Here is a 22,142-nt window from a genome sequence, read left to right on the forward strand (position 1 = left end):
ATCGCGGCGGACCTGAGAGGCGCACATTTACCGAGGAATACAGTAAAGAAAGCTTTTTTTTTTGTGGTTGCAGGTACAGGCCTTCGGGCCGGGCCTTGAGAGGACCGGCTGCCTGCTGAACCAACCCGCCGAGTTCACGGTCAGCGCTAAGGATGCTGGGAAAGGACCTCTGAAGATCACGGCTCAGGTGAGTCCTCTCGAACCGAACCGCCCCCGCAGTCACATCCTCCTACAGGGGCTCAGTTCCACACCGCCTTGATTCATTTGCTGATAATAAATGGATTGACCAGGCTATGAAACCTTTGCATGGCGCCTAAACGTCTCCCTGTCCCCCGTCAGGACGTGGATGGACTTCCTGTGGAGGTGAAGGCGAGGAGTAAAGGCGACGGGCTGTACTCCTGCTCCTACACGCCCGCCTCTCCTCTCAAACACACCTTGTCCGTCGCCTGGGGAGGAGTCAGCGTCCCCAACAGCCCCTTCAGGGTAAGCAGCCAATCACAGCTCCCCGTTAAAACGGGAGTCGCCGCCGCCCCCCCCTCGGAACCAGAGGACCCGGCGGGGGCGCGGCGCGCCGGGGTCGTCCAGTCGGGCGCTTTAGTTGAGCTGAAACGCAGAGACGGCGAAGGTCGAGTGAAAAAGAGGCCTCTGATTATCATCACCACGTACACGGAGGAGCGCTACAGCTGCTAGTTCAACACGTGAAATGATAGCACACGGGGGGGTGAAGGGGTCTCCATTGCTGTCTTTGACCGCCGCTCTCATACACTCGAGGTCTCTTCCGTGTGTGTGTGTGTGTGTGTGTGTGTGTGTGTTCAAAGGCTGATTAACACGTCGCGTTTCGTCAAAGAGGAAACAAAAAAAAGCCAATTTATGGTCATCAACGTTCATTCATTTTAAACTCTGTCATCACTTTATTAACCACACTGACTACTGTCTGTCACTAACAACCTTTTGGGTTTTTGTCTTGTAAAACTTTACTAATCTTAACTTTTTGTTTTTGAAGATGATTTATCACTAAATGACTAGTTGGTGAGGGCTCACTAAGCAGTCTGCACTGTAACGGGCTTTGTTTTATGTCTTTTATCACTTGAGCGCTGTTTTTATACGTTGAGCTACACAAGAACTTCCTTCATCTGAACTTTCTCATCAAGTTATAAACCAGGGAGCTTTTATGAGAGACTCTAAAGTAGGTTCAACATGTGGAGTTTTTTTTTTTTACAAGCTTCCTGGTCTGGAGGTCCATGTTTCCTTCTGATATCCTATCAAGCCCTGAAGCTCTCGATCACACCGCTGGTGTTATTACGTGTAGGTTGACCTCTTGTAGTACATCGGCCTCAGTGGGGCCGGCGAGGGGTCGCTCCACTGGTTTTAATGGGCCTTTCGGGTTCCATGCAAACCTCCTGAGAGGTCCAGATGGGTGAAGCTCTGCAGCTCATGCACAGCATGGCATTTATTCCTTTTTTCATCCGGTTGAATGAGAACCTTTTTTTAATTTGTGTAACTGGTGAAGTTTTTTTATTGAACAGTGAAACCTACCAGCGTGATTTAGGAGACTCGCTGAGCTCCTTTATCGCACTCATTTATGATAATTGAAGAGAAGTAATGCAAGAAAAGGTTTTCATTGAGCTGCACTAACCAGTCTTCTTTGCACTGTAACCACGTTGTTTCACTTGTGTTTTTTGGAATCACAGTTCGAGGGATTTGTTTGGCTCGCTCTTATCAGCGGTCTTCCCCTTCGGCCTGTTGGTAGAATATTTTTATAGTCTGACTCGGAGTGGTCTGGCTGTGTGGGTTGTTCCAGGACAAAGCCAGCCGGCCTCCTCCTTTTGTGTTGAGCCGTCAGCGGTACAAAGTCCAAAAGGGACAAAGAGGCGCTTTAAGCGGGAAAAGGAGACGAAAGAACGCTGATATCTGAACTAGTTGTGAAACGTTTTCCACCACAAGGAATGTTCCACAACATAATTAAATCAAATCAGTGTTACTTGTTGTCTATGCACATCATTTTTTTTTTTTTTTTTTTTTTTTAAAGTCCAGAGAAGTTTGTACTTGTAAAACGAATGATTCTAAAGTTTAAGAGGCGGTGTCATGGTGATGAATCTGCAGGCTTGTTGGGAGCTGCAGCCGCCTGCTCACTTCAATGTAAACAGACGCACCCAAAAACACACCTTTACCTAGAACTGGGGGGGCTGAAGCCAGATCCATGGTGGAACCTTCAATGATGTTAATAGTTATAGCCGAATATTTCCCTTCAGAGGCTTTGTTCTGTTGTGCTGCATGCGGCTCACCTGTAAACAATCCGTCTTTAACTGTAATCACCGGCGAGGGAGACTGCTGATGAAGTGGCTTCTTTAGGTTAGTTCTTGTATCCCACTGTGGGTTGATCTGTGTATTACGTCATAATTATTGGAGAACAAACTAAACATTTTTAGAGGAAAGTATTTTTCCTGACTTGAACTATTCAATTATTTTGCTTTGCATCTGTAACATGTTGACTGAAACTTTCCTTTTTCTTCTGCTGTACTAAAACCCGACATCATTTCGATCCACTAATAAGTGAAAGTTAGAATGGTTCAAAAATAAATTCTGACGTTTCATGTTTTACTGTGTTGTTTGGTTCATTTGCTTTGCCGACTTGCCGAACTTCAATTTTTTGTTTCATATGTTAAGCTGCAGAAATAAAGGTTTTATAATTAATATAATTTAAATTGTTGCAAATAGGAATAGTTTAAAGGGAATGTTAATTTAGCAACGTTTAAAGCGCAGCAAAACGGAAATGTTCAAGTTATCCGGCATTCGTTTTATAAATTAATCTTGTGCCCATGAGCATAAATGTCACATGTCAACACAAAACATTGTGTAGATTGGTGTGTTTAAAGTAAATCTCTTGCTTGTTTCTCAGCCGGTGCAGCAAATAGACCAGATTTATAACGAACCGATCACTCATAGATTGGGTTGATTTAAAATAGTTTTGCTGGAGTTTGATCTCTTTGGTAATAACCACTTCCAGTCCATACATTTCAAACGTATCTAGTTCTACAGTATGTGCCACAAATTGTAGAATATTTTGCATGAGGCCCATTATTCCTGCCCTTTCCCATGGCTCCTGTTTAAATATTGTCTCTCTTATAATGCAAAACATTTCTAAAGTACAACCTTTAACAAAAGTTAATATGGGTTCATGTGCATTACGAAGTTTAAAATTCTCAAACTGCTATGAAGTGTCACTTTTTTAAATCAAGCACTGTACAATTAACCCATCTGACTTATATGAGTGATCTAGTGATGCAGTAATGTGTAAAGGCTAAAAAGTAGGGGATCCGTGATGGAGCCTTGTGGCTCTCCCCCTGTTAATTTCCTGTGATAATTAAAATACTGTAAAAGACATGAACTGCTTTTAGACATGGCAGCAGGATCTGTGGAAGTAAATCTCCCTGACTCAGTGCTTTTAAAAAAAAAAAATGTGTGATGTGCTTTCCTGTTGTGGTGATGCTCGCAGGTGAACGTGGGTAAAGGCAGCCACCCCAAGCTGGTGAAGGTGTTCGGTCCTGGAGTGGAAAGAACCGGCCTGAAGGCCAACGAGCCGACCCACTTCACTGTGGACTGCTCAGGAGCCGGAGACGGTAAGAAAAACACTGACTAAGAAAGGGAATCCACTACAGGCGGTTTTAATTTTTTTCATCTGTGACAGAACATCTCACAAATAGTGTGAAGACAACCGTTGACCTGTTTTATATCATCTGAGAGTAATTCTCTTTCACTCGTTCCCCTCTGGTATGTGTGGGCAATTATCTCAGGCCAGAGACATCCTGACGGGAAATCCATCACTCTGACCTTCCTGAGCAACACACACACACACACACACACACACACACACACACACACACACACACACACACACACACACACACACACACACACACACACACACACACACACACACACACACACACACACACACACACACACACACACACACACACACACACTCCCCCGTTTCATCACCCACATTTCAAAGTGCGGCAAGGAATTAAACTTTGCAAAGCCCATTACACATGGAATGTGCCCCCCTTCACATATTCATTCATTAGAGCCTGGACTTATCTTAACGCCTAGAGGACACGTATTGAGGTCCTGCATAAACTGTTGAATACTAGATCTTGTTTTAATGTCTTTGGCCAATTTATCATAATTTAGTAACATAAAAAAACGAGCAGCCGACTCCAGTCAGACGAGCGGTTCCAGTCGGTTCATTCACTTTGGGTCGCGAACCCCCCCCCCCCCTCCCCTTCCCTCCAGGAGGCCCAGCACTGCGACCCAGATAACCAGCAGCACTTACGTACTTCTATTGTACTCTGAACTTTTAATTGGTGCAGGGTATTTTTCCCTGTAGCACTGCAAGCTTTTCACTGTGCATCGAGCCCCATGAAAGCACTTGAGTTCCTGCAGGACGACCGTATTCGATACGAGAGACAAAGAGCGGGGGCTCCAGGTTGTTGCTTCTTCCGTTTGTCTCACACGGTTTTACCGCCTCATTCCTCTCATACCTTGAATTCCTTCTGCAGTGATTGACGGCTTGGTTCTGCTGCAGGAAACTCTCTCATTGTGCTGCAGGGTTGGGTCGTTGTTTACGTTGGAGAGTCTGCAGCAGTTTAACGTCCTGGGGGGGCAAAAGGGTCGCGGCATGAGTTATTAAAGCGAACTAACGGCAGTGTGGAGAGGAACCGACGGCCCCCCCTTGTGGCCGTTAAAGGAAAAAGGAAGCTCATCAGCAGTTTGTGTGTGTGTGTGTGTTGACCCAGGTGACGTCAGCGTGGGCATCAAGTGTGACGCCAACATGGTCAGCGACAAAGAGGCCGACGTGGACTTTGACATCATCCCCAACGCCAACGACACCTTCACCGTCAAATACGTGCCTCCTGCAGCGGGAAACCTCACCATTAAAGTCCTGTTCACTGACAAGGTTCACACACACACACACACACACACACACACACACACACACACCTGCATTGATGGAAAATCGTCGCACAGACGGGTGATGTTGGTGTGTTCTGATGGATTTCCGTCTAAATTTTCTCACGCAGGAAGTTCCGCAGAGTCCATTTAACATCAAAGTGGAACCTTCTCACGACGCATCGAAGGTGAAGGCCGATGGTCCTGGGCTGGCTCGCGCTGGTGAGACACAAACGCGCGCACACACACTTAATATCACACACAGGAACCAGATCGGCAATTTCACGGCAAAACAACGTTTCTCTCTCTCTCGCAGGTGTAGAGGCCGGTAAGCCGACCCATTTCACCGTGCTGACCAAGGGCGCCGGTAAAGCCCCGCTGGACGTCTCCTTCTCCTCCCCCGTCAACAACTATGACATCATCGACAACTACGACTACTCCCAGACGGTCAAATACACACCTGTGCAACAGGTACGCTAAATAGGGGAACTGAAGGAAATGTTGGTCCTGTTCACCGGGGGCCGAACCTCCTGACGTGTCGCGTCCGCAGGGGGAGCAGACCATCACGGTGAAGTTCGGAGGAGATCCCATCGCGAAGAGCCCCTTCAAGGTCGGCGTCGGCGCCCCGCTGGATCTGAGCAAAGTCATCGTGGACGACCTGGAAGGAAGTGAGGAGCCGGTCCAACGCCAAGCGACTCATTTTAAAACTCGCGTTTTAAAACACACGTTACAGAAATGGATCCATGCTTTTCAGGAGCCGAGGTCGATCAGGAGCAGCAGTTTACGGTGGACACCAAAGGCGCAGGAGGTCAAGGTCGTCTGGAGGTGGCAGTGGTGGGTGTTTGGTCGCCTGACCTCGGGATCATCGGTTGTTTTTTGCCGCATCTTCATCCTTCGTGTCCTTTGTCTCCAGATGAGTCCCAGCCAGCGGGCGCTCAAGGTCAAAACGGAGCCTCAGCCCGCCAGGGCGGGCGTCAGCTTGGTGCGCTACACCCCCACAGAGGAAGGCGTCCACGCCGTCAACGTGTCCTACGACGGACACCCGATCCCCGGGAGCCCCTTCCCCGTGGAGGCCCAGCTCCCCCCCGACCCCAGCAAGGTAATAAAAGCGCCGCCACTTTAATGATCCACATCCTTTATATGCTACGGTGAAGAAAACTCTAAATGTCGCCGCCCCCCCCAGGTGAAGGCGTTCGGCCCCGGTCTGAAGGGCGGCCTGGTGGGGAACCCGGCAGAGTTCACCATCGACACAAAGGGCGCCGGCACCGGCAGCCTGGGTCTGACGGTGGAGGGTCCGACCGAGGCCAAGATCGAGTGCTCGGACAACGGGGACGGGACCTGCTCCGTCTCCTACCTGCCCACCGAGCCCGGGGACTACCTGGTCAACATCCTGTTCGGGGAGGTGCACATCCCCGGCTCGCCGTTCAAAGCCGACGTCCAGATGCCCTTTGACCCCTCGAAGGTGGTGGCGTCCGGTTCGGGTCTGAAGAGAGCCAAGGTGAGGAGCGCGTGGGGGAGGAAGGTGAAGATGAGGCTTCCTTGTGGAGTGCGATGTGTGTCTCTGAGCCTCTCCGTTTGGACCCGGCTTGTTGCGTCCTCAGGTGGGAGAGACCAGCGTGGTGAACGTGGACTGTTCCCGGGCCGGACCGGGTCAACTCGGCCTGGAGGCGGTACCAGACTCCTCGCTGACCGGCTCCGCCCCTTCTTCTGGTAACTCAACCCCCCGCCCCCTACCCCCCTCTGGTCCTTTTCAGCCTTCATGCTAAGCTACGCTAACTGTGATCTACGTGTTGTTGCAGGCGCTAAAGCGAAGACGGAGGTGGTGGACAACAAAGACGGGACCTACACGGTGACCTACGTCCCGCTGACCTCCGGCATGTACACCCTGCTGCTGAAGTACGGGGGCAAGGCCGTCCCCGGTTTCCCCGCCAAGGTGGTGGTGGACCCCGCCGTGGACACCTCCAAGGTCAAAGTGTTCGGACCCGGAGTGGAAGGACAAGGTGCATTGTGGTCCATCTGAAGAGTTTAGGCCGATACTGTTTGGGTTTTGGTTTGCGAGTGACTCAAAAACCTAAAACATCCCATAAAACGAGGCCGTTTATGTCTTAAAAAGCAGCTGGTAAATTGGCTTTCATCCCCCCCCGCAGATGTTTTCAGAGAGGCCACCACGTCGTTCACGGTGGACGCCCGTCCTCTGACCCGGCGGGGCGGAGACCACGTGAGGGCGGAGGTCAGGAACCCCTCCGGGGCGCTGACGGACTGTCAGATCACTGACAACGCCACGGGGGTCTACAACGTCGACTACACGCCTTTCGAGAACGGTAACCGGCGACCCGCAACGGCAACGCCTTGACCGTAACCGACGGCAACGTAATGGTCCGTCCCCGGTGTGAATTTTTCAGGCGTCCACAGCGTCCAGGTCCTGTACGACGACACGCCGGTTCCTCAGAGCCCGTTCCGGGTGGAGGTGGCGGAGGGCTGCGACCCCAGCAGGGTGGTAGCGACCGGCCCCGGCCTCCAGCAGGCCCTGACCGACCAGCCCAACAACTTCAACATCGTCACCAGGTACCGCCGCCGCCCCCCGGGGGTCTGCGCCGCGTGGCGTGCCGTCGCCGCGGTAACGGGGCTTCTCCATCGCTACCTGCGGGTCAGACATCGAAACCTTTTTTGTGGTTGACCAGGGGCGCCGGCGTAGGAGGTCTGGGGATCACCGTGGAGGGTCCATCTGAGTCGAAGATTTCCTGCAAAGACAACAAGGACGGCAGCTGCAGCGTGGAGTACGTCCCCCTCACGCCCGGCCCCTACGAGGTCAACATCACCTACGGGGGGGAGCACGTCCCAGGTGAGAGGCAGAGATGATGAGAAACACGGCGTCTGTGCACTTCCCAAAGAAGGCTGAGATTAAAAACATGTGCTCTGTGTTTATAAGGTGTCGTTGGTTTTATTGGCTCATATAAAAGAAGCGGTGGTTTTAAGTTGAATGTTTTAAAGATGTGAGTAAAAAGCTCCGCTTAATGGACTCGGCGCTCTTTGACGTCTGTTCCTCCGGATGCCGAAACCACAACCGCCAATCAGTCGGTGCTAATGGCTCCACTTCCTGTCGCCCGCAGGAAGTCCTTTCAAGGTCCCGGTGACGGACGTGGTGGACTCCAGTAAGGTCAAGGTGTCCGGTCCCGGCGTGGGGTCTGGCGTCAGGGCCAACGTCCCACAATCCTTCACTGTGGACTGCAGGAAGGCCGGCGTCGCCCCGCTGGCCGTGGCCGTGGCCTCCCCCAAAGGCGGGGCGGAGCCGGTGGCGGTGACGGACAACGGGGACGGGACGCACCTGGTGTCCTACACGCCGTCCGTGGAGGGGCCGTACTCGGTGTCCGTCCAGTACGCCGAGCAGGACGTCCCCCGCAGGTACAAAGGATTTTTAGTTTTTGCTGTAAAAACTATTTCAATATGGTAGAAGGTGTCTGAACTGACGCCGGATGCTCCGTTGATGGTGATGATGTGGGGTGTGAGCTCATGGGCACGTCGGCAGTGACTCTCTCTCTCTCTTCAGTCCCTTCAAGTTTCGGGTTCTGCCGACGCACGACGCCAGCAAAGTGCGAGCCAGCGGCCCCGGGCTGACCACCGGCGTCCCCGCCAGCTTCCCAGTCGAGTTCCACATAGACGCCAAGGACGCCGGGCAGGGCCAGCTGAGCGTGCTCATCACCGTTAGTAACACACACACACACACACTCATTGACACGCACAAATGGGAGACACAAAAATGGCTGTCTTTGTTTTTTTCTCCCCGCATCAGGACCAGGACGGTAAACCCAAGCAGCCCAGTATCCATGACAACGGCGACGGAACGCACCGCGTCTCTTACGTCCCGGACCGCGCCGGCCGCTACACCATCGTCGTGAAGTACGGCGGCGACGACATCCCCGCCTCGCCGTACAGGGTCCGCGCCACGGCGACGGGGGACGCCAGCAAGTGCACCGTCACGGGTACGGAGCAGGATGAAGACACATGTGTAAATGATCAGAACTAACGACCAACACAAATAAATAAATGAATGAATGCGTGGTCAGGTCCCGGCGTGGGTCCCACGGTGACCATCGGCGAGGAGCTGGGCCTGGTGGTGAACGCCAAGGGCGCCGGGAAAGGCAAGGTGAGCTGCGTGGTGGTCCAGCCCGACGGCAGCGAGGTGGAGGCCGAGGTGCTGGAGAACGAGGACGGCACCTTCGACATCTTCTACACGGCGCCGGCGCCCGGCAACTACGTCATCTACGTCCGCTTTGGGGGGGAGAACGTTCCGCGCAGTCCCTTCAAAGTCATGGTGAGCAGTTTGATGACGCGCAGATCCACCCGTTGACGACCAATGTCACTTCCTCTAGGGGCAGCTGCTGCTTCGATTCGTTTATGCCACATCGTTGAGAACTAATGAGCGACTCTTAAAAGCGGCTTCGCCGCGCGATGAGAGCATCTGTTCCACAGCATCCAAACCTCTGTGTCAGATTTTAAACCCTCACTGTCGTGTCTTCAGGCTACTGATGAGGTACCACTGATCCAAGAGCAGAAGGCTGGACAGCAGGCCGCCCTCCGAGCTGGCTCCCAGCCCTGGGTACACACACACACACACACACACACACACACACACACACACGGCGTCTCTCTTGCAGGTTGCTGCTGGTCTCTCTCGCTTTCCTTCTCTCGTTCGTCCTCCGTGTCGTTACTTCTCTTTTCTCTCAGCCAATGGGAAAGCTCCTAACAACTTCTGTGTCTGCAGGATGTGTTGCTATGGTTACGTCTGTTTCAGGACTATTTTTTTTTTCCCCTCCAGGGGGTTTTCTTGTGGTGGTTCCTCTTTCTCTCCCTCAGTCTCATCTTCCTCGGTGCACTCTTCAACGCTGTGGCTGCATCAGTCATCCTCCTCCTCCTCATCGCACTACACTTCCCAAGATGCACCTCTTGTCAACGGGGGGGGGGGGCTCGGATGCAGCAGCACGTCTGTGATGCGGACGGGCGGCAAAGCCCTTTTTCGGTAGATTTGTCAAACCCGCGTTTGTGTCTCGTCTTCTCCAGGTGACGTCAGACGGCTACGATCCAATCAGCAGCGTGAACGGCAGCGGCTTCAGGCCCTTCGACATGGTGATCCCCTTCTCCTTCACCAAGGGAGAAATCACGGGTGAGAGAAGCCCGCCGAGGGAGGACGCAGGGTTCAGTGTCGGTCTTCACCCCCCCCCCCCCCCCCCTGAAAGGGACAGACCGCGTCTTTAACCCTCCATCCGTCCCTCCCCTCAGGTGAGGTGCTGATGCCTTCAGGCAAATCGGCCCAGCCGGTGATCTCCGACAACCTGGACGGGACGGTCACGGTGCAGTACTCCCCCACCGAGGCCGGCCTGCACGAGATGCACATCAAATACAACGGGACGCACATCCCCGGTGAGCGCACACACACACACACACACACGCACACGCACACGCGCACACGCAGTCAAAGAGGGGAAGAAGAACAGCTCTCCACAAGGAGCAACCTGAGCTGCAGATCACACTTCACCTGTAATGATGTAATCATGACTTGTGCGTTTTGCAGAGTCTCCCCTTCAGTTCTACGTGAACCACGCCAGCAGTCCCAACGTCACGGCCTACGGCCCGGGGCTGAGCTACGGCGTCGCCAACAAGGCCGCCACCTTCACCGTCTTCACGGAGGACGCCTCCGAAGGTACCGCCGGCACCGGCGTCTTGTCTTCTTGGTTTTAAGTATTTGTGATAACGTGGCAGGAGGAGGAAGGTCGGACAATGGAGGTCTTTGATAACCGATACTGTGTCTGTCTCTGTGTGTCCCTCCAGGGGGTCTGGACTTGGCCATCGAGGGTCCGTCCAAAGCGGACATCAGCTGCGTGGACAACAAGGACGGGACGTGCAGCGTCAGCTACATGCCCACCCTCCCCGGGGACTACAACGTCCTGGTCAAATACAACAACAAGCACATCGCCGGCAGCCCGTTCAGCGCCAAGATCACCGGTCAGTGTCCCCTCCCCCCCACTGTCTGTGTCCCCACGGAGCCTCGATGGGGAGGGACCTCTCATCTCGCTGTGGTCTTGACGCGTTGAAATGCGTTTCAGAGGATAACCAGCGGCGCTCTCAGGTCAAACTGGGCTCGGCGGCGGACTTCTCTCTGGACATCAGCGAGACGGACCTGAGCGTGCTGACGGCGAGCATCGTGTCGCCGTCGGGCCGCGAGGAGCCCTGCCTGCTGAAGAGGATGGCCAACAACCACATCGGTAACGCAACACCTCCTCCTTCTTAGAAGTTCTCCTTCTCCATTTTCTTTTTTATCCTTCCTTCTTCCTCATCTTTCCCTCCTACCCCCCTTAGTTTCCTTTCTCTCATTCCTTCCTTCCTTCCTCTTCTTTCTCTATTCTCCCTCCACCTTCTGTTTCCTGTCTCCTTGGACCCCCGTTGCTTCCCGTCACTGCTTTCATTTCCTTTGTTAAATACCCCACCCCCTCCCCCCCCTCTCTCTCTCCCCCAGGCATCTCCTTCATCCCCCGCGAGGTGGGCGAGCACCGGGTCAGCATCCTGAAGAACGGGCGCCACGTGGCCAACAGTCCGATCACCATCATGGTCGTCCAGTCGGAGATCGGCGACGCCAGCCAGGTGAAGGCCAGCGGCGACGGCCTCGTCCGGGGGACCACCTCCAGCAGCTCCAGCTTCGTGGTGGACACGCAGGACGCCGGTGAGGGAGGCGCTCGTTGTGACGTCACCAGAGCGAGGTGTCGTCGAATCAACCGTTTCCTCACCGTGGGTTTTGGGTGCAGGTTACGGCGGCCTGGCTCTGTCCGTCGAGGGTCCCAGCAAAGTGGACATCCAGACGGAGGACATCGAGGACGGGACGTGTCGGGTCACCTACTGTCCGGCGGAGCCGGGGAACTACATCGTGTCCATCCGCTTCGCAGAGGAACACGTGCCAGGTTCAGAAAATGTTTAGTGTGATAAACTAAATGATCCTTTTTTTTTTGTTTTTTTTGTGTAAAATATTTTCCACTGGAGGTTCTGGAGTAGAATTTAAACGAACCGCGCCGGGTTTTTTTCGTCAACAGGAAGTCCGTTCACGGTGCGGGTGACGGGGGAGGGTCGTATCCGGGAGAGCGTCACCCGGCGACAGAAGGCGGCGTCTGTTTCCAGCGTGGGGAGTGTGTGTGACCTGAGTCTGAAAATACCAGGTACAGTGCACACACACACACACACACACACACTAACCCCAGTCAGCGGGTCAGAGTCCTGAACGGGTCACGTTGTGTCCCAGACCGCAGGCGTCCCGTCCTCAGAGCTGCTCGTCCTCCTCCGTCTCCTCTGTGGACATTTCTGTGGTTTCTCACTGCTGCTCTGTGTCCTCTGTCAGCTTTTGTCCTTTCTTGATCTTTCCTTCCTTCCTTCCCTTTGTCTCACCTTCCCTCATTCGGCCCCTTTTTTCCTTCTCTGCTCGTTTCCTTCTCGTCTCCCACTTCTCCTCCTCAGCTTCTCCTCTCCTCCTCTGCCCTACCATCCCGCTCTCTTCCCCCTCCTTTCCTTGCGTCCTTCTCCCTCCTGCCCTCCTCCTCCTCTTCTCCCTCCAGGGAGCTGGTTCCTCCTCGTCTTGTCTCGGCAGCTCCTCTCTCGCGCCTCCTTCCGCTCCTGCTGCTCCCTGCGCTGGTCGGGTCGGTCCGTCGGCCGGAGGGTTCGTTCCTCTTCGCTCTCCCGGGATCGGAGCCTCTCCCCCGGGCGAGTGCGCCTCATCTCTGGCCTCTCCGGCGTGGTGCTGGCGGGGGGGTCGAGGGCAACGAGGGGCGTTTGGGTCGTTGATGCCCAGGTGGAGGGTGCGTTGTTGTTGGGGGGGGGGGGTAAAAACCCAACAGCAGAAAGCAAGACGAGCTTTATGCTTAAGTTACAGATGCTTCTTCATCCTCTTGTCCCCCCCCATATTTATTTTACTTTTTAAGAAGCGGACTTAAAACTCATAGGTTTTCTTTACAGGGATCGACATGCAGGAGGTCACCGCCGAGGTCACGTCCCCCTCCGGCGCCCGTCAGCCCGCCGAGCTGGTCGCCGCGGGCAACGACACCTACTGCGTGCGCTTTGTTCCCACGGAGATGGGCGTGCACAGCGTGAGCGTGAGGTACAGGGGCGTGCACGTGCCGGGCAGCCCCTTCCAGTTCACCGTGGGGCCCCTCGGCGAGGGCGGCGCCGCCAAGGTGACGGCGGGAGGTCCGGGACTGGAGGGAGCGCAGGCAGGAGAGCCAGGTACACACACACACACACACACACACACACAGTTGTGCGTTCATTCGCCTCCACTTCATGGAGGACACGGCGATCTGTGTGTTTTGTGCGTTTGGCTCTTTTGTCAGTCTTTTCTCTCTCTGCAGCGGAGTTCAGCATCTGGACCCGGGAGGCCGGCGCCGGCGGCCTGTCCATCGCCGTGGAGGGGCCCAGCCGGGCCGAGATCTCCTTCGACGACCGCAAGGACGGCTCCTGCGGCGTCTCTTACGTCGCTCAGGACCCCGGTACATGACTCGCACTCACTCCTAACTGCTCATGGGGCTTGTACCGCTGAGTGACGTTGTTGTGCCCCCCCCCTCTCTCCCTCCCTATTCCAGGTGATTATGAGATTTCGGTGAAGTTCAACGAGCAGCACATCCCCGACAGCCCCTACCTGGTTCCCGTTGTCGCTCCGGCCAACGACGCCCGCCGCCTCACTGTTACCGGCCTTCAGGTGAGGCACGAGGAGACACCTGCACACGCAGCCGGGCCCTGCCTTGCTCAAGGGCCGCGGGGCGCAGTTGCATAAATCGGGGCCGAGGTGGATGATCGGGGTGCGACGGCTCGACTGTTTGGTGACTTTAGGGTCTGATGTTTGGACCCAAGTCCAACAGTTCAGTGAGCAGCAACGAGTTAAGTAGGAGTAGTCCTCCTTAAAGAGGCGTCAGTCGAACCTTCGCATTCACGCAGATCATCGGGTAGAAAATGAAAAGAACATTTTCTTTATGCAACTGGCCTCATGGATTTGACCGCAGCCAGGCAAACAGTCATGTAGAATAATAGACTCTTTACATTTGAGGAACATGTTAGTCAATCAAATATCAAGATGCTCTGACCCTAAAACAAACTCCAACATATTTTGTCCAATGTCAATGATACGTTTCACTAGGGCCGCATATTGGATCATTAATGAGACCATAGACGGATATTAAAGGAAACTTGCTACACTTTCAGTGTACTGTGTAATTATTAAAGGAAAACAAAGCCCCAATAGCATAGGTTTTGCCTGGCTCTGGTCATCCCTCCTCTGTCCCGTGTGGAACCTCAGGTGTCTCTCTTGTGTTTCATTTAATGGCGTTTTAACAGCATTATCAGCGTGGTGGTCAGCTCCCGGGTTGCCTGGTTACAGCAGACGGAGGCCGGCTGTAGTCGGCGTGTGTGTGTGTGTGTGTGTGTGTCATGGCGCCACCTAGCAGACAGGTGGCAGGTCGCAGCAGTCTTAAACCGTTGTTGTGTTTGTCCCTCCTGGGTTACTGTAGACGGTGGACTGGCTTCATGACAAAACAGTCGACCAGCAGTTTAAAATAATTTGTAAAAAATACAACGCTGAAAGAGAGGTGTGTGTGTGTGTGTGTGTGCCTCCGTCTGCTGAAGCTGCACCACCTGGAGCTCAGGTAAGAGCCGGAGGAAACTCTGCTTCCTTCACGCTTGTATTTTTAAAAAAAAGTGTGACTGTTTCTCCAGCACACTGAGTGTGTGTCTGCGTGTGTGTGTGTGTGTGTCTAGGAGTCTGGTCTGAAGGCGAATCACCCAGCATCCTTTGCGGTGCGTCTGAATGGAGCGCGGGGCAAACTGGAGGCCAAAGTCCACAGCCCCTCCGGAACCCTGGAGGAGTGTGTCGTCACAGAGCTGGAACAAGGTGTGTATATATTTTTTTTTTAACCATTGTCAACCCCCCCCCCCCCCCCCCCCCCCTCTCAGACGTGGTGACTAAACCCATCCTCCGTCCTTGTCCTCCCAGACAAGTACGCCATCCGGTTCATCCCCAGGGAGAACGGCGTCCACACCATCGACGTGAAGTTCAACGGCTCTCACATCCCGGGAAGTCCTTTCCAGGTCCGAGTCGGAGACCCGGGGCAGACGGGAGAAGCCGGTCTGGTCTCTGCGTACGGCGCCGGGCTGGAGAGAGGCACGACAGGTGCGCCACCTGTCCCTCCACAAAGAAGATTCCTATTTAAAGGCCAAATGATGGCTGGAAGAGGTTGAATGATGGTTTGTGTTTATTTTAAACCGCGCAGGTAGCCAGTCAGAGTTCACCATCAACAACACTAAGGCGGGCCCCGGGGCCTTGGCCGTGACCATCGAGGGCCCCTCCAAGGTGAAGATGGACTGCAGGGAGGTTCCGGAGGGCTACAAGGTGCAGTACACCCCCATGGCGCCCGGGAACTACCTGATCAGCATCAAGTACGGGGGGCCGAATCACATCGGCGGCAGTCCCTTCAAGGCCAAAGTCACAGGTGAGAGGAGGCGGAGCTTAAAGTGAGGGACGGAGGTACAACAGTATCTGATATGTCTGAACATCTATCGGATCATCTTTTTCCCGTCTCCCAGGTTCTCGGCTGGTGAGCGCCACGAGCACCAGCGAGACGTCGACCCTGACGGTGGATCCGGCGGTCAGGCCGTCCAGCGGCAGCTTCGCCCACGGCGCGGCGCCCTGGCCGAGCGACTCGGACGCCAGCAAGGTGTCGAGCCGAGGCCCCGGCCTCAGCAAGGCCTTCGTGGGCCAGAGGAGCAACTTCTCGCTAGACTGCAGCAAGGCCGGTAAGGAAGGCTCCGCCCACAACGCGGCCTCGCCGTCGCCTCTGAGACAATGACTCCTTCTCTGTTGTGACCACAAGGGGGCGACTCCACCGGTCCCATAGAAGTCTGAGAAAATGACTCCTTCTCTAGATGTATTCCCTCAGTAAACATGAGTTTATGGTCTCAATGTCTTAAATACAGCATGTTCTTTTTTTTTAACCCTTTTTAATGACGCTGGCGTTCCCTCCCCAGGGAAGAACATGCTGCTGGTGGGCGTGCTGGGCCCGCAGACCCCCTGCGAGGAGGTCCTGGTCAAGCACCTGGGCAACCTGCAGTACAACGTGAGCTACATGCTGAAGGAGCGGGGCAACTACATCCTGGTGGTGAAGTGGGGCGAGGACCACGTCCCCGGCTCCCCCTTCCAGGTCAGCGTGCCGTGAGCCGCCCACCGGAGTTCTGAGTGGAAACCCATGAGCTGCACTGTTGTACATTGTGCTTTGAGGGGTCTCAATCTGCCAAACTGCCCCCTCAAGAAAAAAGAAAAACACTAATTAAAGAAAAAGCGTTAGATGGAGACGGTTCGTATTCTCTGCAGGGAATCAAAGCTACTGACATCTGGAGTGTAAAACTACTCGAAATGATCAATAGAGACATTTTGCACACTTGATTTAGTCTTTGGCTCAACACAGATCTTCACTAAATGATGCTCGGACCCCTTTGACTACTTCAGAGAACAACCCTGCAACACTTATACTACTGATATCCCAGCATCCTTTGGGTGACTGTTAGCCGCTGACTGTAGCGCTGGAAAATAAAGTGATAGTTTGTGTAAATCTGTCTTCACATCTCGCCTGGATGTTTAAATGTTCATCGTTACTTAAGGGATGAGGCATTTTCTGTTTAGGGAATAGTAACTTCTAATTGTGTCTTGGGGTGTTTTTTTAAATGAGACGATGTACATTTGGTAATTAAAATCAACTTGAATTAAGGACATTTGTTTTGATTTCTTTCACTTTAGTGGCGAACATTCAATACTGGTCTTGATGTTGGCAATTACTTTTTTGTAAATCTTTTAAATGTACCTTTCTGACAAGTTACGGATACTATGTTTTTCTTGACATAGTAAATTAAGTATCAATGCAGCCATGATGTATTTTTATAAAACAGTACAATTGAGTGTTTATTTCTTATTTTATTTGCAGTTCAAACGAAAAGTTACAGAAATGATACAACGGTAAACAAAAAGGATTTAGTTTCATAAACCTTCCTTGCATGTAGGACATTTGGGAAGAGACGGAGGAGATAGACAGGCACTTTGGGCAAGATAGAGATTGCCAAGCTACAGCAGGATCACAGGACAGCATCTTGTACGGGCCACCCAACCAACAGGGTTCTTTCACTTTCTTTTTGAATGACATGTGAACAAAGTGACTCTCAGGACCTAAAAGTCAAAAGCACAATTATAGTGGAGTGAGACAGATGTGTCGATATGTTTGGTGGGCGGAGCTTAAACGGCACACGTACAACCTGTACTTCGTGTTCACATGACTTGAGAATATCGGGGCCCAGACAGTCAACTAAAACACAGCTCAGCTCCCCCGAAACAACCGACAATGAGGATCCCACGTAGAAGGTGATCGAAAGCCTCAGAACCAAACACAGGAGAATGAACTACCTGAGTGGAGAACAGTAAGTTAAAATGGTTGTTTACTTGTAGTCTAAACGCAGAATAAACCTTCAGCTGGGATCTATGATCAGGCTTCAATACGCACTTTAAATTCTAAACAGAAGGAACTGCAACGAGAAGTTGATGTGGAACCTTCCTTCAACCTGAATACTTATTATTTTGACATACACTGCAGTGGATTGTATTGATTCCTTATTACCGTATCAAATTATTTAATGGAAGCCTTCTGATGTGGGAATATGACAACGCCTTTAGTTGGGTCACATGACATGTGGACAGGGCTCCACATCCAACACCAGGTAGAGGTTTATTCTCCGTTTAGAACCGTGATGCATGGCAATAACCTCAGCCGTTACATAAATAACCATAAATACTCAGTGACACTAAAACCGGTAGAATACCATCATCGAGGCTTCTTCCTGAATCCCCCTCAGTCCCCTCAGGGGGGAGCAGAGTTTTCCAGAAGCAGCTTGATGCCGAGCTGGCGTTTTTTCCAGCGGAATCGAACAAAGCTTTTGGGAAACACAGACCGAAGGCGGCCGGATGGTGTCACTGCTCGGCTGCCCCCCTCCCGTAGGCTGCGTAGTGACCGCTCCTTAAAGCCCCCCCGCCCCCCCCCCCCTCCGGCTCATCACTTCTGGTTGCGCGCGTCCTGCAGCATCTTCAGGGCGGCCACGTTCTTTGGTTCCACCCTGAGAAGGGTGCTCAGGTCGTCCTCGCAGCCTTTGATGTCCTTCAGGGAGACGGAGACGCGGGTTAGAGGCCGAACAGAGTAACAGCAGAGCGTCCTTTTTAAAAAGAAGCTAAAATCGTTCGCCAGGAGGAGGACTCCCGTCTCACCTTGAGCTCCAGGTGAGCCTGAGCCCTCCTGTAGAGAGCCTTGATGTTGCTGCTGTCGATGAGCAGAGCCTCGTCACAGTCCCGGACGGCGTCCCGGTACTGCTTCACCGACAGGTAACACAGCGCCCTGACACACACACAATGACATCAGGAAGATCTCCTGAAGGATATTATAACTAAAAACCCAGAGAAACATCGTGGGTGAAGATAAAGTTCTCATGAGAAGAAGTTGACATTCACGATGGAGAAATTTTCATTCAGTCAACTCGTTTCAGCAAAGTTGGTGTTAAATGATGGATTAAAAGGTTAATTTAACAACTCCTTTAAAAGCTTCAGTTGTTTCTCTCCTTTTTTTAAAGCGGGTTCCTGCTCTGAAGGGAGAAGAATGGAGGAAGCGAGCTGTGACCCACCGGTTGGTGTAGGTCGTGAGCTCGGTGGGGTTGAGTTTGAGGCTCTGGCTGTACTTCTCTATGGCCTTCTTGTGCTCTCCTTTCTTCACCAGGGCGTTGCCTTCTTCCTTCAGGGTTTGTGCTTTCTTCAGGTCTTTGTCACTGGGAACTGATTGGAGGGGGAAAAAAAACAGAAAATATGGATTAATATGTTCCTCCAGACTGAGAATGAGAGCATTTGTTAACATGCAGCTGGTCAGTTATCAGACTTTTTTCACATAATGAAGGCTCCACATAAATAAGGGCTGAAGACTTAAAGACTAAGTGTTTATTGTATAAATACATTTACTTTAGCCAAATAAGAATATCTAGTTCTGTTAGTAATGATTCAGATTCCAGGATGTTCTCACCAGGTTTGTTCGATTGTCGGGTGCCGTTCTGTTTGGGGGTCGCGGTGGGCTGTGCAGCGGTGGCTGTGCTCTTCTGGGATAGTTTCTCTCTATCGGACAGAGACACCGTGGGGACGGGGGGGAGCTTTTCTCTCCATGACGGGCCGTCTGCCTCTGTGAGCGCCTTCGTCATCCTGAGAGACGATTCAAAATAAAAACACGGTGAGCAGAAAAGGGTCCTGAAACGGCGCATTTCATCCTCTAAATAGAACGAAAGATTCCTGGAAAAAGAAATCTCTCCATTGGGCTTCTAGAGCTTGAAATAGATCTGATCATCATGAAACGTAAATAGTTTAAACACCTGCTACCGCCCGTATGTGTGTGTGTGACCACACCGGATAGTGCAAACGACTCAGTTCTTAGCCCCGCCATATATTCTAATAACACTGTGACAGTACACAGGTAGTAGTTTAAAAACACTGCAGTGGACACATGTGAACATCGCCATCGCCGCTCAGACGATCTACACCACCAGGTACCTGTTGGTGCCGTCGCTAGCCGCTGCGATGCTGCAGTCGATCTGCAGAGCCGTCTTGTAGTCTACGTAAGCCAGCCTGTAGCGCTCCAGAGCCTCGTAGGCAGCGGCCCGGCGCAGCAGGGACTTCACGTTGAACGGGAACAACTCCAGAGAACTGAGAGAAAACACAGACATTTCCTCCAGGTGACGGGAGAATGGGCCCGAATTGTCCTGGTCAAAGAGCCAAAGCGGCAAGATACAAGCGGTGGCAAAACACCTTTATCACGAAAAAGATAGCTAGCATAAAAGTAAACCGTTTCACAGAGGATTATCACTTTATTAGGTATAGCTGATACGAACCATTTATACCCCAACACAGAGTCGCTGACAACATGGCACGAAAAACAAAAAGGAAGACACAAATAAAACACTTACGTGTTGCAGTCTTTCACACATTCGCCACAGTTGCCCTCTTTCAGGTAGCTGGCTGCACGGTTTGAGTGCAAGATGCCCAAATCCTCTGGGTTCTTTTTATCTGAAGAGAGAAATAAGACTGTTGCAGAGGAGCATTCAGCACAACTGGTCACACCCCTTCAGTGAAAAGTCATTCAGTCATCAACAGTGAACATTGTTGATTTATTAGTCTAAATGAAGTTGAGCAGCATGTTGTTTTGCTCCGGGCCGTTTCTCCAAACCAGGTTTATGGAAACCGTCAACTATTTATTGTAAAGAACACATGATTGAGTGTATACTTAATATGTATTGACAGATGATATCCAAGCACCACTTACTGGACTTCTCCAGCTCTTTGATTGCCTGGCTGTAAAGATTGGTGGCCTCTCCATACTGGCCTGTCTTGAAACATTCATTTCCAGCTTGTTTCAACTCCGTCCAGGACTTGGTCCTCTGTTTCTGAGGCATCTCTTCTTTACTGAAAGATAAAACACTAGTTACCAAATAGATCCGGACATGTACCCGAGGAAACCGTATACATACAAATGGAGACGTGGTACATTCGTAATCGTTTAAAATACGTCATTACATATTTACAGATTCGTTCTGGCTGCCGGTACGATGCAGGATATTCTTGTCGGTCTTAGTTCTCGAGTTAGGAATCTTTCCTTTGCTTTCATAAACAGAACCAAACTCTGCGGGAATGAATGATTCTAGGAAGGCATTAGTTTCAACTTTGTATCTCCTGGCTGGCAACAATTACAATGACCTCCAAATCCAATAAACATTAACTACATATCAATATATTATTAGTCAGATCTCAACACAGTGGATGGACCTGCTTGAAGTGGCGAGGTGCATACACTGATCAGACACCAACAGGCCCCAGGTTCTTCAACTCACTTCAGCTGTAACAAGTAGAAAAAGCAATGTTTGCTGCAAGCTCTGCACATAGAAGCTGCTCACTCAGGACAAACTGCTACCACCTGCCTCCCAGCAAGGTAAATGCAAGTCATTCCTCCACATAAGAGGATGACGAAAACCGGAGTGGCACCTAATAATAGTATCTCCGGCCAACGGTGCGGTTTAAACGAGTTGTTCATTTCAACCGTATTGTGATTCTTAAGCCTTCAATTCGAGCTCGTTTTAATTGGTATTTCATTGCGTTGCGTTACATCTCGTAACGTCACGCACCTCTCTGACGCAGTTTCAACTAAAACTGAAATCCTGACCGCAGAGTACGAGGCGGGGAACGCAACACAACACGAATATACTTGGCTCAGGTTTGCCAATTATGCCCAAAATGTAAGTCACCAGCCTTAGTCTTGGCCCTACAGAGCGCACCGACAAGCCGACAAGTACATTCCAACGTTAGCTAACAAACTACTGTCGTAGCCCGATGGCGTCCCCTAACTGACAAGTTCCCTAGCAGCTATTAACCCAATCGTTTGTCTTTGAGATACGACTCTTCGTGCCGCTGTGTTCCCGAATCCTCCGTTTCAACTGTCGCTCCATCTCCTACCAACGTTACCTCATCGCTACATTCGCTTCGCTAGCCAAAACACGCTAACTCGAGTGGAGTTTTCCCCCAGGTAGCTAGCGAGCTCACCATTCTTCAACCGCTAGCTAGCTAGCTAGCCGTTAGCCCCTACGTAAGGAAGCTGCCGCACACTTCTTACCGGCGGCCGGTATCTGAGAGAAAGCGACACACGCGGTGGATGAAGTCCTCCTCTTCTTTACGGCTCGGTCGAAACGGCTGCCGGAAACGTTACCTGATATTAACTGTACTCGTCGTTAATACTGACATTACTCTGCGTTACTTGTTTTAACGTGAACGTCGAGACGCCGCGACGGTGTTGCTGGGCTCGGGTGCTGCTGCGGGTTAGCTGTGACTAGCTTAGCGGCTCTCTGTCGGGCTTCGGGACGGAACTGTGTCCGTATCGCTGCGCCGCGCTGCGTTCAGGTCCTGTGGAAAGTTGTAGGACATTGAATAATTGCACCGATCCCCCTGGTGGCCGTACTGGATGTGACGTCATCATACATTGTGAAAAAAGTATAAGCGACGTAACATCTGTTTACATTTCTGTATACGTGTATTATTTGTAATTATGCATACA

The 22,142-nt window shown here is 52.0% G+C and overlaps 2 protein-coding genes across 3 annotated transcripts in view; one reads left to right on the forward strand and one right to left on the reverse strand.

Annotated features, from left to right (window-relative positions):
• Positions 1–16,738, forward strand: part of flnbl (filamin B, like) — a 31,321-nt gene extending 14,583 nt beyond the window's left edge. Inside the window, exons 14-49 of one of the 2 annotated variants that reach the window (XM_037489868.2) lie at positions 74–187; positions 340–483; positions 3,497–3,620; positions 4,800–4,960; positions 5,085–5,175; positions 5,270–5,424; positions 5,504–5,621; positions 5,708–5,787; positions 5,867–6,052; positions 6,137–6,451; positions 6,555–6,663; positions 6,753–6,953; positions 7,101–7,274; positions 7,356–7,518; positions 7,635–7,795; positions 8,064–8,355; positions 8,501–8,654; positions 8,744–8,933; positions 9,018–9,265; positions 9,473–9,550; positions 10,012–10,114; positions 10,231–10,371; positions 10,523–10,651; positions 10,780–10,953; positions 11,055–11,213; positions 11,465–11,668; positions 11,751–11,903; positions 12,033–12,155; positions 12,946–13,212; positions 13,338–13,475; positions 13,569–13,684; positions 14,737–14,869; positions 14,972–15,148; positions 15,249–15,467; positions 15,562–15,771; positions 16,003–16,738. In XM_037489868.2, coding sequence (XP_037345765.2) covers positions 74–187; positions 340–483; positions 3,497–3,620; positions 4,800–4,960; positions 5,085–5,175; positions 5,270–5,424; positions 5,504–5,621; positions 5,708–5,787; positions 5,867–6,052; positions 6,137–6,451; positions 6,555–6,663; positions 6,753–6,953; positions 7,101–7,274; positions 7,356–7,518; positions 7,635–7,795; positions 8,064–8,355; positions 8,501–8,654; positions 8,744–8,933; positions 9,018–9,265; positions 9,473–9,550; positions 10,012–10,114; positions 10,231–10,371; positions 10,523–10,651; positions 10,780–10,953; positions 11,055–11,213; positions 11,465–11,668; positions 11,751–11,903; positions 12,033–12,155; positions 12,946–13,212; positions 13,338–13,475; positions 13,569–13,684; positions 14,737–14,869; positions 14,972–15,148; positions 15,249–15,467; positions 15,562–15,771; positions 16,003–16,190 — 5,892 coding nt within the window. In that variant the 3' untranslated portion in view covers positions 16,191–16,738. The remainder of the gene's footprint in view (positions 1–73; positions 188–339; positions 484–3,496; positions 3,621–4,799; positions 4,961–5,084; positions 5,176–5,269; positions 5,425–5,503; positions 5,622–5,707; positions 5,788–5,866; positions 6,053–6,136; positions 6,452–6,554; positions 6,664–6,752; positions 6,954–7,100; positions 7,275–7,355; positions 7,519–7,634; positions 7,796–8,063; positions 8,356–8,500; positions 8,655–8,743; positions 8,934–9,017; positions 9,266–9,472; positions 9,551–10,011; positions 10,115–10,230; positions 10,372–10,522; positions 10,652–10,779; positions 10,954–11,054; positions 11,214–11,464; positions 11,669–11,750; positions 11,904–12,032; positions 12,156–12,945; positions 13,213–13,337; positions 13,476–13,568; positions 13,685–14,736; positions 14,870–14,971; positions 15,149–15,248; positions 15,468–15,561; positions 15,772–16,002) is intronic. The other variant, XM_037489869.2, reaches the window with a different exon arrangement.
• Positions 16,739–16,927: 189 nt separating this feature from the next.
• On the reverse strand, positions 16,928–21,997 carry tomm34 (translocase of outer mitochondrial membrane 34). The gene is made up of 8 exons (XM_037489884.2): positions 21,705–21,997; positions 20,364–20,503; positions 20,008–20,107; positions 19,595–19,747; positions 19,077–19,249; positions 18,688–18,835; positions 18,278–18,404; positions 16,928–18,170 (listed from the first exon to the last, which is right to left on the reverse strand). Exons 2-8 carry the CDS (start codon positions 20,491–20,493, stop codon positions 18,069–18,071), a joined length of 933 nt encoding a protein of 310 aa, XP_037345781.1. The 5' UTR covers positions 20,494–20,503; positions 21,705–21,997; the 3' UTR covers positions 16,928–18,068.
• Between the last annotated feature and the right edge of the window lie 145 nt (positions 21,998–22,142).

This window comes from Pungitius pungitius, chromosome 8 (assembly GCF_949316345.1).
Source record: "Pungitius pungitius chromosome 8, fPunPun2.1, whole genome shotgun sequence".
NCBI lineage: Eukaryota > Metazoa > Chordata > Actinopteri > Perciformes > Gasterosteidae > Pungitius > Pungitius pungitius.